This window comes from Drosophila guanche, unplaced genomic scaffold (assembly GCF_900245975.1).
Source record: "Drosophila guanche unplaced genomic scaffold, DGUA_6, whole genome shotgun sequence".
Lineage (NCBI taxonomy): Eukaryota > Metazoa > Arthropoda > Insecta > Diptera > Drosophilidae > Drosophila > Drosophila guanche.
Genome location: NW_022995746.1, coordinates 5,261,364 through 5,275,220, shown reverse-complemented (window position 1 = coordinate 5,275,220; position 13,857 = coordinate 5,261,364). Strand labels below are relative to the sequence as shown.

The 13,857-nt window shown below is 47.9% G+C and overlaps 2 protein-coding genes across 3 annotated transcripts; both read left to right on the top strand.

The window, feature by feature from the left end:
- Positions 1-103: 103 nt before the first annotated feature.
- On the top strand, positions 104-2,983 carry LOC117582362. 2 transcript variants are annotated; one of them, XM_034270020.1, is made up of 3 exons: positions 105-743; positions 1,251-2,354; positions 2,442-2,983. In XM_034270020.1, the coding sequence occupies exons 1-3, from the start codon at positions 194-196 to the stop codon at positions 2,930-2,932; spliced, it is 2,145 nt and encodes a 714-aa protein (XP_034125911.1). In that variant the 5' UTR covers positions 105-193; the 3' UTR covers positions 2,933-2,983. The 2 variants fall into 2 exon arrangements, with proteins under 2 accessions (XP_034125910.1, XP_034125911.1); XM_034270019.1 differs by having other exon boundaries at positions 104-743; positions 1,251-2,983.
- Positions 2,984-4,085: 1,102 nt separating this feature from the next.
- On the top strand, positions 4,086-13,856 carry LOC117581740 (disks large homolog 5). Its single transcript, XM_034269132.1, has 10 exons — positions 4,086-4,654; positions 6,295-6,388; positions 6,451-10,644; positions 10,700-11,083; positions 11,648-11,902; positions 11,966-12,185; positions 12,248-12,486; positions 12,546-12,775; positions 12,831-13,047; positions 13,116-13,856. The coding sequence occupies exons 2-10, from the start codon at positions 6,334-6,336 to the stop codon at positions 13,217-13,219; spliced, it is 5,898 nt and encodes a 1,965-aa protein (XP_034125023.1). The 5' UTR covers positions 4,086-4,654; positions 6,295-6,333; the 3' UTR covers positions 13,220-13,856.
- The last annotated feature ends 1 nt before the right edge of the window (position 13,857 follows it).

Below are 13,857 nucleotides of genomic sequence, written 5' to 3'. Positions count from 1 at the left end.
TACTTCATGGTCTCAGCAGATAAGCGGCACCGCCGATACAGTTGTTGTGAACAACTTGATACTATTAGTAATATCGCCGTGGCCGCAGTTTAGTGAAGCTCCAACGACCGACAGACACAGTTAGCAGCCTATAAAATATTGCCTATTAAATAATAAATAATAATCTATCGGCATACGATTTGATTAAATTAAAATGAGCGAAACGGGCATATTGGATTTGCCAAGAGAGTTGATCTTTGAAATATTTAAGTACGTGAAAAATAACTGCGAGAGAGAGAAGCCATTTGAAAAAGACGATATCAAGTATGCCGATTTTATGAGTTTGGCTGCTTCCTGCAAGCTCCTTAGGAATCTAATCTATTTATGGAAGCATGATTTTTTTTTCGGGCTTTCAAATACTTTGCTGCGAGCGATTGTACACAATGACATCGACCTTGAACATATTATAGCCCAATATAAGAAGACGTCAGAAAGGGATAAGGAAGCCCAATTTATCTGCAGTGCGACTAACTTCATCGACCTTGAACGTATAAGCATCGTATTGAAGAACACGCCAGCAAGGGACAAGAAAGCCTACTGGACCTCCTTCAGTCACGTCAGCAAGGGTTGGCCCAATTTCACTAAAGTCAAATTGCGCTATGCTCCCAAATCATTCCACAGTGAATTCATGGAAGTATTTCGCACTGTAATGGATCAACTCCAAAACAAGCGAAATCTGAAAGAGTTGGACATTGAAGTAACGGGTGAGCATTGCGAGTATTCATACATGTACACACATATGTATGTACATATGTCAGCGGACAGTCATATGCAAAGTCGAAAACGTTTCTTGCTTCTCTGCCGGTGCGGCAGCCGAGCAACTGTGCATGGCCACACGAAGACGTTTTTTTTTACCGTTGCTGCGGTTCTGTGCATCAAGCAACTATATAGGGGCCCGTTTGTCACGTATTGATGCTGCTTATGAGTGCGAGTGGAAGGGTTCTGCGGAGTAAGTGTGAGTGAAACGATACTATCGTATGGGCATAACCTTTAGCATGAACAAGCGAGCACGCACTAAACATTTAGAGGCCGAAACACTCACCCGAGCGTCATCCGCAATCCGGCACGTCCTTATAGAGTTGCTTCATAGTTCTGTGTGCATTGGCCGAAGCCACACGACGCTTTAACACTGCGCTGCAAGAGATTTGTTCCTCAGACTTTGGCCCTAGACTCTACGATTATTCTCAATCTCAAAATTTGAATTTTTTCAGGCTACACCCTAGAGGGTCTAGGAAGAATTACGACCCTCGAGAAACTTTGTTTAAATGTTCGGATGGATATTGATGATTTGGTTGAAATGTGCCGCCTGAATAAAAACTTGCGCATTCTGGAGTACACGAATAAGGAAACAGGAGGAAAGAGGCTGGCCGCGATAGCTCCGCACTGCAGACAGTTGGATCAGCTCACCTTCACAATGTGGTACAAATGCGATGCAAGCGAGTATAGGCCTCTGGCTAAGATTTCCCGACTGAGGCAATTAAAAATCAAAGGCGTGCACGAGAAGGGCACTCTTCAGGCTCTGTTGCATGGATTCGCCGACAATAAAAGAAAAGCCCTCGAAATATTATCCATAGAGGATTCACCAATGGACCAAGGAGAAATGCAGGCACTGTCTCAGATCAAAACATTAAAATATGTGAAGTGTAGACCGGCCGATCCACGGGACATTGGGCTTTTGTCCCAGCTGCCCAATCTTGACATCTTGGAGATACTCAGGTCAGGTCTCGACTTTGGGACAATTTCGGAGCAAGTTCTGAGCATTCTTATTCAGTCCAAGACGGCATTGACAATTTGTCTAGTCAATGTCAGCATAACATTCAATCCAAAGGGAAAACTTTCAATTTTGTTGAAAAAGAAGAGTGCGAGTTACTCGGACTACAGTATACTTTCCACTCTGCCAGGTTTGTCATCGCTTGCAATTGACGGACTTTATACAGAGTGTTCCTTTGAGCCGATTCTCAATGGATTCATTGAAGCGACCAACTTGACGAATTTATCGTTGATAAATATCAAGGCTGAGGAAGTGGCAGCAGTGTCTATAATCGTTTCGCAGCTCCCCGTTCTCGAAGGATTGACTATCTTGACTGTTTCAACTTTCCAAGGATGCCTCCAGTGCCTCCTGTCTGCTCTGGCCTCGAGGCCGTCGCAGACGCTACAAAAGCTTCGCTTACTTACAGGTAGGATCGATACCGAGGAGGCAAACGAACTGATCCGTATAAGTTCTTTGCAAACTTTGGATTGCCAGTTTGCATATGCTCAGGACATTCAGCTCCTGTCTGGACTAACCGAACTCGAAGACCTGCATCTGAAAACGAATGAAATGTTTAGCAAGATATCGCCTTTGATCCTTAAAATTATAAAGTCCTGCAGAAAGTTAGCCAGAATTGATATATATAGTGAATATATATCCTATCAGATGAGAGCCGTTCCTGTGGACATGACATCTGAGATCTTTGATATTTTGAAGGCTTGTCAGGGTAGATTTTGTATACGCAACAAATACAGTGGAATAATGTTCAATCGGGACGAAAAGGCATTAGGCTTCTCAATGGAGTTCTTTACAGAAAATAACATTGCGATAGCACCTTTAGCCCACCTTGAACCTGTACATCATATCAAAATAGATGGTCCCCGTCAACCTGGATCATTGAGAGAATACTTTGCCGCCCTAGCGAGGAGAACTCATCACACTCTGATAAGTCTGACCATGGTCTTCGAAAGCCTGGTCGACTTTAGTGAGGCCACGGAATTGGAGAAGATTACTTCATTGAGGACCTTCCATGGCAATCTCTCCGATAAACGACGTTTCCAGCATTTACAGGATTTAAGAGATTTTCAAGAATATGATGTGAGGCTCATTTGGAGCGATGCTTTTTTACCAGTTAAACTTTAAACGCGTGTAAAATCTGTAAAAAAGAATAAACTCTTCCAATTTTTTTTTGAATAGCTTCTTTAGTTATTTGACAATAAAAATAAACAATACTTAAAACTAACATTATTATGTCCCACTTGGATTGTATGCGCACCTAAAGATCATGCAATCCCTTTAGTGCAGATTCATACTTTTCCATTCGTTTTTAGAGAACATCACGTAGATTTTAAATGGAATTTAGATATATTCGTGGAGTGGCCGAACCGGGAAAAGTACTATACTCACTTACGGGCTGACGGGATTGTTTCCCCATTGGCTTAAATCGATGGAATGATGAATAAAGAATATTAGACTAGCCTTTTGGAGACTAGTTTGGCAAATTTTAAATTTTGAACATTTCTAACGTGCTAACCCCATACTGGATATCCCTTGTCAGCAGAACAGGAACCCGAAAAAATTGGCTAAAACCGTGATAAATTGTCACAATAATGACAGTTATATATTTTATTTTTATTTTTTTATTTTTTATTGAAAAAAAAAACTAAGGAATCTTTTTTTAAAAAAATCAGAAGGATTAATAATTTTTACAGCTTTTACAGGCGTTTAAACTGAAATGTGGTAACCAAATATCCACAAATGCTCGCCAATGTATATCTATATATACATAGCTGTGTAATTAACACTTAATCGCCGATTCCAATCAAAATCACCCCCTCAATGAACTATTTTAGTTTTAATATTTGTATATCATTATTAAATCTGTATTTTTTACTAATAAACTAAGGGCAAACACCATCTGTTGGTACTTAAACGAACTGTATCACATCACTGCAAGTGTTGTACAGTGCTTATTTAGACAGCCCTGTGTGACTGTCTTAAAATTAATGGCCGCTAACCGCATGATCGGAGTTCTTGAATTCCCGTATATTGAATTTTCCTTTAAATATAAATAGCAGCAAAGGCATTCAGCCCAGACACATTTTGTCCATCAATCGGATACAGATATAGTTTTAGTACTGATAGTCCTAACTAGATGGTAATATTAAATGGAATATCAAAATCGACGAAAATGATTTTGCGAATCGGTATATTTACGGCATCTGTCAAAAATAATGATGGTAAATTTCGGTATATTTTTGTGGGTCAAGCGGTGTATTTTATCGATAACTCCGCGGTCGCACTGGTTTGCATTGTTTTTTTTTTTTGTTAGTTTTTGTTCGCTTTTATTAACGTTTTCGTGTGCTGATTCGTCATCGTTCGCGTAGTGATTTGATTGTGTGGTGTTTTGTCTATAACTTGCTACCTTTCCTTTTCGAGTGGTCTCAATCATTCTGTCGTATTCGCCTGTTGCGCCTGTTGGGGTGGAGCTCTCTCTTTCGCCTCACTTTTTGTCTCTCACTCACTCACTCTCTCTCCGTGTGTTTCCCCCCACCCCGTTCAGCTGTTGCGTTTGCGTGCGTGTAGGCCAGCAGCAGCAGAATTTTATGTCCATTTGGATGGTGGAAAAACTATAATAAACTCTGTCTCTGGCCCGATGTTTAGTGTGAAAAAATAGTGATATACGGCACGTGCAGTACCCATCATTAATGCCAGTAGAGCCGTTGTTCTGTCTGGGACAGTGCTCCTCCTCCTTCTACACCTTCGCCGTTTCACAATTACTGTGTTTACACTGCCAACACCATCGCAAGCAGCCACAGTGCTACCAATACCAACACCAACATCCATAACAGTGTTGACTAGAAGGTAAGCAACAGTAAATACTTCTGTTTTGCAGTTTATATAATTCCCCGTTTTCTTCTCTTTCTCTCGCGTTCGGGCAACTTGTTTTACCCGTATATACAAACATACGTATGTACATTTGTACATCTATAAGATACATACATGTATGTATGTAGTAGCTGTAGGATGTACATATACATATGTATATGTATGTGGTACATACTTGTATTGCTATTAATTTACGCTTTCTGCTTGGCTGCTTCAATTAATTCTTTGGTTTAGTTTCTGCCTCCTGCCCGATGCTCTTTTACATTTTGCTTAATTACCACACATACCCCTGGTGCCACGGTACCCTAACTCTCTCGCAAATATCTCTCTTTTGCACAAGCCAGCCGCAGCCGCAGCGCGCTCTCGATCGTGGAAAGGGAAGTCAGTAACCCTCCCACCTGCCTACCCCCTGAAAGCGCCGAAATGAAGTTTCTGGATGGCTCACGCCTGACCACACAACGGCTTAAAGATTCTTCTCCACTGTGTGTGGATACCCTCGAATGGAGTATGTTGATTATTGAAAGCCCGCAGACCGCATATTAGTTCAGACTTACGAATAATATTCGATTCACTTATGGGAAATTAATTTCAAATTTTCAAGTCGAACTTTCATACCCTTTAGCAAAGTTCATAATATGTTGATTTATTTAAAATCCCTTTTGTTAAAATTTGTCAAACCTGTAAGGGTATCAGAAGCCTCGACTGTGAAGCATATTAAAAGCTGCCATAGAAACAAACGTTCTGCAAGCGTATCAAAGTCTTAGGTTTCATAGCAAGTCTTTCTTTCTTGTTATTTTTGCTTGCTGCTTGTTGAATGTATTTAAATTGTACTTGTTCAATTGTGAAAATGGCAGTTTCACAAAATTTGTGAAAGTTTTGGTTTTCCATAACTTTTGGTTTTCCTCTCCGCATGGAGCGGCATGAGCGAGCAGTGGCCATGCATTGGATAATTAATGAAGCAAAGAAATTGCTTTAGGCTTCTTTTTAAACAATAGGAGTAACTATTTCCAGTGTAGAGATTTGAGATTAATATTTATTTTATTAACTTCTCGGTTGTTGTTTTTAATTGAATAATTTAATTTGGTTATGGATTATTAAATGGAAGTTTTTAAAGTAAATATCTTATTTGAATGTTTAATTTGTGTGTTTGGATTTCGTTCCCATTGGCAATTATTTTATTTATAATAAATCACAGTTGTGTTATCTGTTGACCCGATAAAAATGGATGATCGATACGAGTAAATGACGAAATATTGTTCGTATAGTTTTAAAAATTGACGTACGGTGGAAGACCTTTGATTGAAATTGATAATAGATTTATTTATAACATTATAAGCCAGTTGAAAGTTTGCTTTGTGATTAACTTTTCTGGATAACCAGATTGAAGTTTCGTAGATTAAACTTTGGTTTTAGCAGGTACACCATTTTTAGAGGTTTCATTTGAATAACTTTTTCCAAGAACGCTTTTTACGCAATTATTCTCGAGCATTTGCACTCTTCGCTTGTATGACTGAGTTTCGTCGGTTGTCGCAGAACAAATTTCAGAGCTGCCGCAGATCTAACCCGCAAAAGATTTAAAATTAATTTCTCATTTCATTTTGTCTCCCCCCCTGCAGCTTCATCTATATGTTGTGCATTGTCCAAAAGATGTTGTGATGGCAAAGATGGCATCGGGAGATCTTTCGCTGACCAGCACGAGCAGTCAAGAGGGTGAGTGGATGCAGTTTTAGTCCCATGAAAACAATCTCTAGTGACTTTTGGTTTACCTACAGAAGAGAGTTCAGAGTATGTGGGCTATGACAACACACTGCGTCCGCCGTCCAACTCCAGTGGGAGCACCACGGCCGCCAATATGGCCAACAACAATGGGCCCACCAAGGACGTCAACATCAACAGCACAGCCATTGTGGGTGTGTCCGGCAGCGGGCACGGCAACGGCAAGAAATACGAGCTGCTGCAGTCGCAGTACGAGGTGGCAGTGCGGGAGCTGAGCACGCTGCGGCAGCAGCACTCGCACACGAAGCGACGCTGCGAGGAGCTGGCCACCGACCTCAATCTCTACCAGGAGCACTACGTGGCGGACAGCAAGAAGTTCACGGACATGGTGGAGGAGAGTGCGCGGCTCAAGCGCAAGCTGATCCTGCTGGAGAACCAGAGTCAGCAGAGCCAGAATCAGAATCAGAATGGCAGCGCACAGGGAGCGCCGCAGGGAGCGGGCGGCAATCCGTATTACTTCGGGAAGCCCCCAGCCTCCTGCGATGGCAGCTGCAGCGACAAGCTGGCGGAGCTGAAGAAGGAGCGCAGCATGCTGGTGGTGGAGCGGGAGAAGTACAAGAAGTCGTACATTGAGCTGGAGAAGGAGCGCAACTACTATCGAGAGCGCGGGGACGAGAACCAGACGCTGAAGGTGCTGCTGTCCAAGGAGACGAAGAACGTGGTCTCGCTCACGGAGGAGCTGAATCAGCTGCTCTCCGAGAAGGACAACGTGCTGCAGGAGACGCAGAAGATGTCCGACGATCTGGTGCTGGCCAACAAGGAGATCGAGCGTCTCAAGAAGGACGAGCAATTGTGCCGCACCGAAATCAAGTCGCTGCAGCTGGCCAATGCCGAGCTGAAGAAGCGCGATCTGCTCAAGTCGCGCGAGAGCTCCTGGTCAAAGGAGTTCTCCTCGAGCAGCAAGGAGGACAGCAAGGAGCTGGAGAAGCTGCGCAAGAGCCTGGAGAAGGCGCTCTCCGAGGTGGATCGCGCCGGTCAGGATGCCGATGAGGCGAAGCGCGTGCGCGACTGGGCCATCTCGCAGCGCGAGAAGATCGTCCAGGAGCGCGACTCCGTGAAGACGCTCTGTGATAAGATGCGCCACGAGCGCGACAAGGCCATCTCCGACTCCCTCATGGCCATACGCGACAGCGAGAAGATCAAGAAGCAAAAGGACGAGGCCCAAAAGAAGATTGATCTGCTGAAGGAGCAGCTGGAGAACCAGAACCTCGACAATGCCTCACGCCGCAGCTTCCGCCTGAGCAGCTACGAGGGCGAGGACCTGCTCGAGATTGAGCTCTCGAACTACGACCATGCCGTCGATCTGGGCATCATACTGGACGACAGCAACAAGCGGAAGCTCGTCTGTGGCGTCACCAAGAGCTCGCCCGCCTTTGGCAAGCTCAAGATCAACGATGTCATCTGCAAGGTGAACAACATGGACTGCCAGTCGCTCTCCCGCCGCATGGTGCTCGACGAGATACGCGCCTGTGCACCGCGCAGCCTGCTGCTCGTCTCCCGCACTCGCCACAGCAAACGGCATCCGTACTCCGTGCAGCTGAAGACACGCGACCGAGACACGCTGCACGGCCTGCAGCTGGACATGGGCGTGTTCATAGCCAAGATCGAGCAAAACTCGCTGGCCTTCTACGAGCCCGAGCTGGATGTGGGCGATCGTGTGCTGAGCATCAACAACAAGTCCATGGACTCGGTGCAGTCCATCGAGGAGGTGATGCAGATGCTTAACGATTCGCGCAGCGACAGCCTCAACATATTTGCCCTCAAGTATGTGCAGGATCAACTGCAGATGCCGCAGGGCGGCGAGGTACACTGCCGCATGACCACATCTTCGGCCCAGACCGACTCCATAGGCTCCATGCAGCAGCTGAGTGGCAACAGTGGAGCTGGCACCAGTGTCAGTGCCACAGCAGGCGGTGGCGGCAGTGGAAGTGCCACCAAACATCCCTCGAAATTCGCAGACTTTTTCCTGCGGAAGTTAAAGTTCAGCAAGCCGGGCACACCGGACGATAACTTTGAGCAGGAGCACGACGATGCCATTGCCGCACTGGACTCGGTGCTCAGTGAGAACAGCTCGGAGAAGAGCAAGGAGAATCTCTTCAATCGCAAGAAGCGCACCAAGAAGGAGAAGGAGGCCGCCGCCAAGAGCATGGGCACCTGGCCGCGGGCGAGCATCTCGCACGACAATCCCACGGGCACCATTGGCCAGCGTGGTGGTGAGAAGAAGCGCGCCCTCATGTCGCTCTTCACCGCGGGGCCCATCAACGTGGACAAGGATGATGATGTGGATGTCCATGCGGACACAGTGGTGGGTCATGCGACGCTCGACAAGCCGCTGCAGCAGCAGCTGCAGGATCTGCCACCGCCGCTGCCGCCGCAGCTGTCCAAGCCGCTGTCGCACATCCGCAATGCCAATGGCAGCGCCATCAAGTCGCATCCGAATCGTAACTCCAATCCCGTGAGCTCTGGCCCCTCGGCTCTGTTTCCGCCCCCCGTTGGTGGTGTGGGCGGCATGCCGAGCCATCCGGGATATTCATCCCATCCCCGGCACTCGCTCTACGGCGGCACCATGCCCGCCGCTGATGAGCCTCAGAAGCCGCTGCAGCGTGCGGCTCCCCTCATGGGCGCCAATGCACGGGTGAAGATGCCCTCGCAGGATCGCTACGGTGCCCGGCCGCACAGCAATCATCGCCTGTCGCTGAACATTACGCCCAGCGGGGACTTTTACCAGCCCAAGACGAGCGGCCAGCAGGCGCAGCAGCAGGTGATGAACGCCGCTGGTGGCGGCGGAGGAATGGCCATGGGAATGGGCATGGGTATGGGCATGGGTATGGGCTCTGGCACAGGGCCTGGACCGGCGGCTGGGGAGTTTCCTGTGCGAAAACAGCAAATCTTTGATGTGTTTCATCCGCCGCCGCTGCCCAAGACCAGCGCCAGCTCCAACTCCAACTCGAATGCCGTTTTCATGCCACTAAATCCAACGCGTGGCATGCCACTGCATCCGGCTGGCAGCCAGCCGGCGGATGTGATATCGCTGAAGTCACAGAACTCCATCGAGTCGATGCTGTCCACCAAGAGTCCGCCCATAAGCGAGTACAGCGTGTACCCCAAACGGCATGTGCCCATGCAGCAGGCGGTCAAGCATGTGCCCAAGTATCCCAGCGACAGCGAGAGCATTGGCTCCGGCATTCTCGGAATTGGCACCGGCATTTACTCGCAGCAGGCCAGCCACATTTCGGGCAATCGGCACACGCAACTCTTTCCCACATTCGCGCCGAGTGTCCAGGGGCTGCGCAATACGCGACACTCCAGTCCACTGACGCTGCCATCGCCGCCGCCACAGCCACTGGCCACGGTGGCCCAGCATGACAGCAACAGTGCCATTGGCATACCCACAGACCTGGACTATCCGCATCCACATCCACACTCGCAGCAGCATCACCATCAGCAGCAGCAGCAGCAGCAGCACATGAATCCCCATCCACTGCCACATCCGCTGCCGCCGTATCTGGACTATGGCCATCCCAGTCATGCACCATATCCGTATATGGGAGGAGGCAGTGCTGGTGGAGTCATCTACGAGGGTGGAACCTTTCCGCGGAAGAAGGACAACCAGAGACTGCGCATACCGTCCAATCCGAGTGTGGCCAGCAAGAGCAGCAGCATGGTGAAGAACAGCTCTGGCTCCATCGATCATCATTATGTGACAAGCATGGCGCCGGCATCGTCGGCCTCCTCCTCGGACCGCGCGCCCATCTCCCTCATGAGCACGGCCATCCATGCCAGCTTTGGGGGTGCGGCAAATGGCGGAGGTGGCGGCGGCGGCAGTGGCCGTGGCTCGCCCATGCCCCAGGTGCACGTGGAGGTGCTCAGCCATGGGGCTGGCAGCGGCAGCAAGCGCAGCTCCAATGTGCCCGCGGATTTTCTCTGCCCTGGAGACCTTAGAAGAGTCACCATCGACAAGCGCGACAAGTCGCTCGGTATCACCATTCAGTGCAATAACAACGGTGGCGGCATCTTTGTGTCCACCGTGGCTGACAAGAGTACCGCGATGCGTGCCGGTCTCCAGGTGGGCGATCAACTCTTAGAAGTGTGCGGCATCAATATGCGTGCGGCCACGCAGGAGATTGCGGCCAATGTGCTGCGCCAATGCGGTGACTCCTTCACCATGCTCGTCCAGTACAATCCGGAGAGTAAGTCTATATCCGTTGACCATTGCGGCAGCCTCTCTAATCTCCTCTTTTGCAGAGTTCCCTTCGATGGAGTACGAGATGGGCACGCACAATCTGGAACCAGAATCTCCCCTCAATCACTCGGGTTCGCCGACGCCGCGCAACTCGCCGCGTCCACCGGCCCGCAATGTGCTGGCTCCGTTACCCCTGCAGCCGCTCACCCTGCTCCCCTCAGCGGCGACGTCATCCGTTGGCTCGCGCGCACCGCTCTCCCATCAGTCCATCAAGGACCAGAGCTTCACGGACAGCCTGGAAAACCAGTCGGACATTAGCAGCAGCCAGGACATGCCCTCGTCGGCGGCCACCACCACCACAACCACCGCATCGGCCACCTCAACTGTGTACGATGAGGACCCCAAGCCGGCACTGCCGCCACCACCGGTTTCCGTTCCAGCAGAGAGTACGTACAGTCAGTCCTGTTCCACTAATCCAGCTGCTTCTGCACTCCCCAAGCCTATGCAAGGGACGCAGTAGAGTCATCTCAGATCAGCATTCGTAGCCGTCGATTATGTTGGGTTAAAGTCTTTGAAGTAAAGACAACTTATAGCCAAAAGTCTATGGGAAGCGATCACAGTACACAGACAAGAGTAACGGGCCCAAAAATAAGATTAGGAAATTAGCAGCCATTCTGCAGCCAATACACTGACTAAATACTCTGATTAACTGTAAACGGACATGGAAATTAAACAGAAATAATAATCGCTTTAAAGTGTGCGGACAAACTCCGAAACATGCTAAAAGTCTGACTAAAATTATTGAAAAACTCCCAAAATCGTCTCGCAAACTGAATCTTTAACGATCTCTCGAAGGCAAACATTTCACTGTCAGTTTACAATCCCAAACATTTTAGCTACGCGTAATTATGGCGTGCAATATCCTCTTGTGAGCTGAAGCTCCTCATTTTCACACACCCTTTCCTTATTGTACGAAAATTTGATTATATTTTGTTCACTTCTTCGTTCAGCTCTGCGTTACGTGACGCTGCACATGGACAAATCGAAGAATCTTGGCATCAAGCTGTTTGGCGGCAACAAGGTTGGCATTTATGTGCACGATGTGGCAACTGGTTCGCCCTCGGATCATGCCGGCATACGCAAGGGCGATCAGATACTGGAGTACAATGGCGTCGATCTGAGCGGAGTGACGGCCGAGCAGGCAGCCAACGAGATATCCAAGCTAACGGATACCGTCACGATGCTGGTGCAGAACAAGCTACACAGTAAGCGACACACAATTCCTTTTGGTTTGCCAATGGAGAGATATTAATATGTAATTTATTTAGCACTCAAGCAAATAAAAGACGAGCCGGGAGATTCGTTCTACATACGCGTGGGGTTTGATCGGATCGGAGAGCTGAACGAGGATGATTTGCGCTTTGTGAAGGATGAGGTGCTGTATGTGGACAACACGGTGTTCAATGGCACCTTTGGCCTGTGGCGTGCCTGGAAGCTGGACGCCATGGGGCATCGGAAAGAGTGCGGCATCATACCCAGTCAAATGAAGTGCGTATCAGCTTTATGTTTATATATTTCCGATTGTATATTCCAACCATTTTGCCTTGCAGGGTGGAAGAGGAGCTGCGCTCGGGCGAGGTGGTTGACTGTGATACGGGAACCGCACGACGCGGCAGCACCTCGGCTCGTCGTTCGTTTTTTCGCCGCAAGAAGAACCAGCGCAGCTCGTCCCGCGACTCCACGGAAATTGCCAGCTTCAGCAATACTCAGCTTAGCTTCTTTCCGGACCTAGGCCTACTCAACGATGATGGCGGAGCCCTTAGCTATCAGCGTGTGGAGCTTCTGGACTGTGAGTTGTGTTCCTTATCTCCAAGGGGCATCTCTAATATAGTTGTTATTGTCTTGTAGCGCCCACACGTCGGCCCGTGCTGATCATTGGACCGTTGTCCGAGTGCCTGATGGATCGCCTCACCATTGACTTTTCCAATCTGTTCAAACTGTGTGAGGTGACGGCCATGGACTGCTCGCAGGAGGCCATGGAGGAGGGTCTCAAGGAGAACATTTTCGTAGACTATCGCCGACGGGGCAACAAGTTCGAGTGCACCACCGTGGAGGCCATCAGCAATGCCTGCAAGAATGTGAGTGGAGTGCGCCTTGCTCTTGGTTTCTTCATGCTAACGTTCTTCCTGTTAGGATCGACGTCACTGCATTCTGGATGTGTCGATCTCGGCCGTTGAGCGGCTGCAGCGTCTGCAAATATATCCGATTGTTCTGCTGCTGCGCTTCAAGTCTGCCAAGCAAATTCGCGATATTCGTGATTTTGGCACGGACAAAATCTCGGCCAAGGCAGCCAAGGAGATGTACGAGCGGGCCATGAAGCTAGAGACTGACTACAAGCAGTACATATCAGGTGGGACTCGACCTCGCGTGTGTTTCCTTTCCTTCAACTTTGCGTGACTTTTCTTTTTCGCTTTGCAGCTGTCATACCTGGCGTGAGCATCAAGCACATGTGCACTCAGATCAAGGATGCCGTTGACAAGGAGCAGGACAAGCTGCTCTGGGTGCCCGTCTCGAGTGCCTAATGCCAGCACGGATTTCACACATAGAGTTTACTAGTTTTAAAATAATGCTAAGTGGTCCGAGCGTAGTATTTTTGCAATGCGTATCAATATTATCAAGTTTTGTATTTCGTTTCGTTCAACGCAGAGTATTCTATGGGCGTCCGTAGATGATGCAAAAACGGCAGCAAGGATGTTGTTTTATTTTTGCATTTTAGGACGCGCGGTATTTCTACTTGTTTTTTTTCGTCTCCGTCAATTAATTTATGTACTATATTTGTAGCTGTAGTCAAGTATGTTTTACTTGTGGTTCTGTCTGTCTGTTGGGGAATCCCTTCACATCAATTTATTTATACAACTGAAAAGAAAGTCTGTAAGGCAACTCTAAACTAAATATGTAATTGTTCTACTTGTTCAACTTATTATTATGTATTCGTAAGTACATAAAACTTTATATTTTATACACCTATCAAACTTATCTAGTGGCAATACAGAGAGAGTTTTGGCTTTAAGCTATTCGTTCAATTATGTATATTAAATAGTTTTCAACTCAAATTATTTCGAGCTTTAACTACTTGTCCTATGTGCCTTTGCCGCAAACTGACAATCAGAGCAAAAGTTGTGCAACATTAAAAGTGTTTTTATTGACATTGATATTGATA